Source organism: Aptenodytes forsteri, unplaced genomic scaffold (genome assembly GCF_000699145.1).
Source record: "Aptenodytes forsteri isolate BGI_AS27 unplaced genomic scaffold, ASM69914v1 Scaffold264, whole genome shotgun sequence".
Taxonomy (NCBI): domain Eukaryota; kingdom Metazoa; phylum Chordata; class Aves; order Sphenisciformes; family Spheniscidae; genus Aptenodytes; species Aptenodytes forsteri.
This window is the reverse complement of record NW_008795936.1, coordinates 801,156-805,132: the sequence shown is the minus strand read 5'-3', so window position 1 is coordinate 805,132 and position 3,977 is coordinate 801,156. Positions and strand designations below refer to the sequence as shown.

At 54.6% G+C, this 3,977-nt stretch overlaps 1 protein-coding gene across 1 annotated transcript in view; it reads left to right on the top strand.

The window, feature by feature from the left end:
* The window catches only part of ASB18 (ankyrin repeat and SOCS box containing 18), a 17,578-nt gene extending 15,053 nt beyond the window's left edge, over positions 1-2,525 (top strand). Inside the window, exons 5-7 of the mRNA XM_009285107.1 lie at positions 24-436; positions 1,105-1,218; positions 2,079-2,525. Coding sequence (XP_009283382.1) covers positions 24-436; positions 1,105-1,218; positions 2,079-2,264 — 713 coding nt within the window. The 3' untranslated portion in view covers positions 2,265-2,525. The remainder of the gene's footprint in view (positions 1-23; positions 437-1,104; positions 1,219-2,078) is intronic.
* Positions 2,526-3,977: the final 1,452 nt, after the last annotated feature.

Genomic DNA, 3,977 nt, shown 5'->3' with positions numbered 1-3,977 from the left:
GGGGGCGCTGCGCGTGGGCCGCGGGCACTCCCTGTGTGACCATGCCCGCCTCTACCTGCGGCACGGGGCGCGCGTTGATGCGCGCAGCGCACGGGAGGAGACAGCCCTCAGCATCCTCTGCGGGCAGGCACCGGGTGCCAGTGAGGGCTGCCTGCAGCTTTGCCGGCTTCTGGCTGCCCACGGTGCCGACATCGACGCCCGGGATGAGATGTGGAGGAGCCCCTTGCACAAGGCGTGTGGGGCTGCCAACGCCAGCCTGGCACGCTTCCTCCTGCGGCACGGGGCCGACGTCAACGCCATCGACTATGATGGCATCTCCCCACTGGGCTGCGCGCTGCAGAGTGCCGCCTTCAAGCAGGAGCTGCGGCCCCATCTCGCCGTCCAGCTACTGCTCAACCACGGCTCCCAGAAGATATGGCCCCCCGCCTTCATCAAGGTACCAACCCCAAAACAGCCCCTGTGCATCCCCTCGCACCCAGGATTTTACAATTGGGGTCGGGGTGCTTTGGGAAATAAAAAGCTGGGGGGTTAGGAGAATCTGGGAGAGCCTCGCGGTCCAGGCAGGGAGAGGGGACCATGGCATTGGGGTTGGCAATGCTGCTGGGAATGATGGAAATGAAAACACCGACGCGGAGTGGCAGCGGGGAAAAGCAGGCAGGGCGAAGGGCAGGATGGAGCCAGCATGGGCCAGGGGGACTGGCAAGGAGGATTTTTTTCCTGCCTGGGGATGTCAGAGACAGGCTTGCTACATCAGCTATCAGTGCAGCTGCCTTATGGCTCTGTGTTTCATTGATTTTACATCAAACAATAAAGAAAATATTATCCTGGCTTATCACACACAAGCCAAAAATGTAAATAAGAAGCAAAGGCCACATCCAAAGGAAGAAGTGCCACAGCAAGGCAGGTCTTCCCACCACTTCACAGATGGAGAAAGATCTCCAAAGCATGCCAGGACAAACCTTACACCGGCCTCATACCAACACAGGATCATCCGAGCCTGGACTGCGGCAGGGTGGGACAAGCCCCGGCTGCAGCATGTGGATGCTCTGCCCCTCTGGGACATGCATCTCTGTCTGACCCGCTCCCCCCGTTGCCCATGACTAGGTGCTGAAGTCTTGCGCGGCCGTGCCGGAGATCATTGAAGTCCTCTTCAATTCCTACTCGCAAATCCCTGTCTCCGAGAAGTGGGCCGAGGCCGTGCCGGAGGAGGTGTTTCAGGTGAGACCGCGCTGGCGGTTTGGCAGGGACGGCTGAGCCCCAGGAAGGGGGTTTTACCCAACGAGAGTTTTTTTCCCCCACTCAAACTTCACTTGGGTGGGGGAAAAAAAAAAGGGATAGTCCTCGAAGCACCACCACACACCCGCTCCACCTCAGCAGCTCTACATGCCTTTAGTTCCATCAACACCAGAAAACCCATTCCTGCCCCCCCAACAAAATACAATCCCAACATCTGGAAGTGACCCTGGAGCCAGACCGCTGCCTGGCAAGAGCCCACGCCACTAATTTTGATTTTCAAAAAGCTTGTCCCCCGACGTGCAACAGGTATGGGCCAGCCTGCTCTTGAATGATCTTGGATGGCTGCCTTGCCCCCGCAGGCCTTTGGTTAGCTTGGCTGCGGGGGGACGGCTGCTGAAATGCATATAAAGCCCTTCAGCACATTCTAGGGGATGGGAGAAATGATTTTTTATTCCAAGCCAAGGAAAAGCTGAGGCTGCACAGACCGATCCTGCTTTGTTTCCCCATCTTAGAAACAAGCGGGTCTCTTCTACGTCAGCCCTAAAGCTTTCTGCAGCGATACTGCTGCCAGTGGGCATGAAAGCATCCTCCCCAAACAGCGCCTGCAATGAGGCTGGGTTTCTTCACGTGTGCTTGTACAGGAGAATTCCTCATCCGGCCTTTGCTTGCAGGAGCCACGTCAGCGCATGGACCCCTAACCCATGGGCAAACATCTCTGATGGGTTTCTTACCTCCTTCCCCTTAGATCTTCATCTCAAAAGTCTCTCTGGCTTGTTTGGCTTAATCAGGAAAAAACTAAAACCAACTGATGCTCATGTTTTCCCTCCCCCCTCTCTTTGCAGCAGCACCAGCTATTCTACGAGTCCTTCTTCCGGCTGGCGGGCACAGTCCGGTGCCTGCAACATTTATGCCGCTCCGCCATTCGGAAAAAGTTTGGCAGCAAATGCCATTGCCTTATCCCCTTGCTGCCTGTGCCCAAGCCTTTGCACGATTACCTGCTGCTGGAGCCCGAAGGAGTCGTGCTTTGAAGGGCCGAGAGGAGCCGACTGAGGTCTGCCGTCCAGCCCTCCCTTACCCCATCGTCCCTCGGTGTAGCACAGCAGCATCCATTTCTGTCAGCCGAGCGAAGGAGCACCGGTTTTCATGATAGATGGTTGTTTTTCAGGGATTTATAACGTAACTAAAATGTGCTTGGCTGGGAGTCTTTGTATAGATTTTTTTTTCTAATTGTACTTTAAATAGATTATAAAGAGTAATAAAATGATTAGTAGCTGTTACAAGCATACTGCAGATATGAACAATACTCATTATAAAGGATATCTGCAAAGCAGCAGGGCTCCTCAGGTGTGCAAAGGCAAGCACACACAGCAGACGAGTAAAATCAGCCCACGTGGGCATCAAATCCCTTTGGATAGATCTGCCCTGTGAGTGGCACAAGCAGAACTGGGACCAGGCGTGCATCGTGGAAGCCGTTAGCAGGATGCAATATCCAGTGGTGTTAATATAGACCGTAAAATAGACCAAAAATCTATTTTTTGACGTAGACGACATCAAGAGCGAGCTGGTTACTCCACTCAGGACCAGAGGCGGGAGGTGACACAGCCCCCTATTTCTCCCAGCTCCCCGTAGTCCAAGGGATGCACCAGCACCTCCCGTACCCATTGGGCCCATCGCTGCTCCCAGGCTGGCATGCAGAGGGGCTGGAAAGCCCGGTGGCAATCCAAAGTGGAGGAGTTTGGGCTTCCATTTCACACAGTGACTTGGCAAAAGGTACCAGGAGGAGTGAGGATTTGTTTTCCCAGACCCTCAGGCTCCCCAGATTAAAATCTGTTGAACAAAGCAAGCGCGCACACGTGCCCCTTGGAAGAACAGCTGTCCTTATGCTAGCAGCTCTGCCACAGCACTCGCCAAATTGTTCCGCTGCTTAATTACACTCACTTTTAAAATATATATATATAAATAAATCAGCCTTTTTGCATGTTTGACTGGACTTTGCACCAGCACCCAACACTATTGTGGGTTATACAGCCAACGTGTGCAGGTTGCAGGCAGCATCCCTGGCTCCCAGATTCGACGCCCATGGAAATGGGGAGGGAAAGGAAATTCCCCCCCCTCCCAGCTTCCACCTGCTGCTTCCGCAGCTTGCCTCGCCCTTTAAGTTGTATACAGATGTGCAAGGGCATCGCCAAGCCCCTGCCATGTTCCCTGTCTTTGGTGCCTGAGCCCTGTCCCACATGGGAATGCCCCACGGCAATGCCCCACACCAAATCTCCGTGACACCTTGAGACCTGGCACTTCGTTACTTTAGTGGCTGTTTGACTTTATGGCTTGTTTCAGCGGTCAGAGCAGGGGAGTGAATTGAAGGGGATTTAGGGAAAACCCGTCCTGGCTGAGTCATTGTGTGTTTGAACCAGCCAAATCTAAATTTTGGTGCCTCTAATGAGTCTTTCATCTTTTGTGTGGTCCCCGAGCGGGAAGAACGACACGTTTTACATCCGTATTGGGCAAGTTTGCATGGAGATAGAGTCCCACCAGGTGATCGCATCCTCCCCCCAAAATCCATGACCTCGTCTCCCCATCCTGCAGCTACCGTTGGGGAAAGAAAATGCACATCGAAGAGGGGAAAAAAGCAAGCAGGTCTGTGCCGGGGAACCTGGCCCGCAGCCTCGCCGCGGGGCTGGGAGGGACAGAGGGGCGGCAGGGGGCTCGGGGGAGGATGGAAGGGCCGCGGGAGGGGGGAA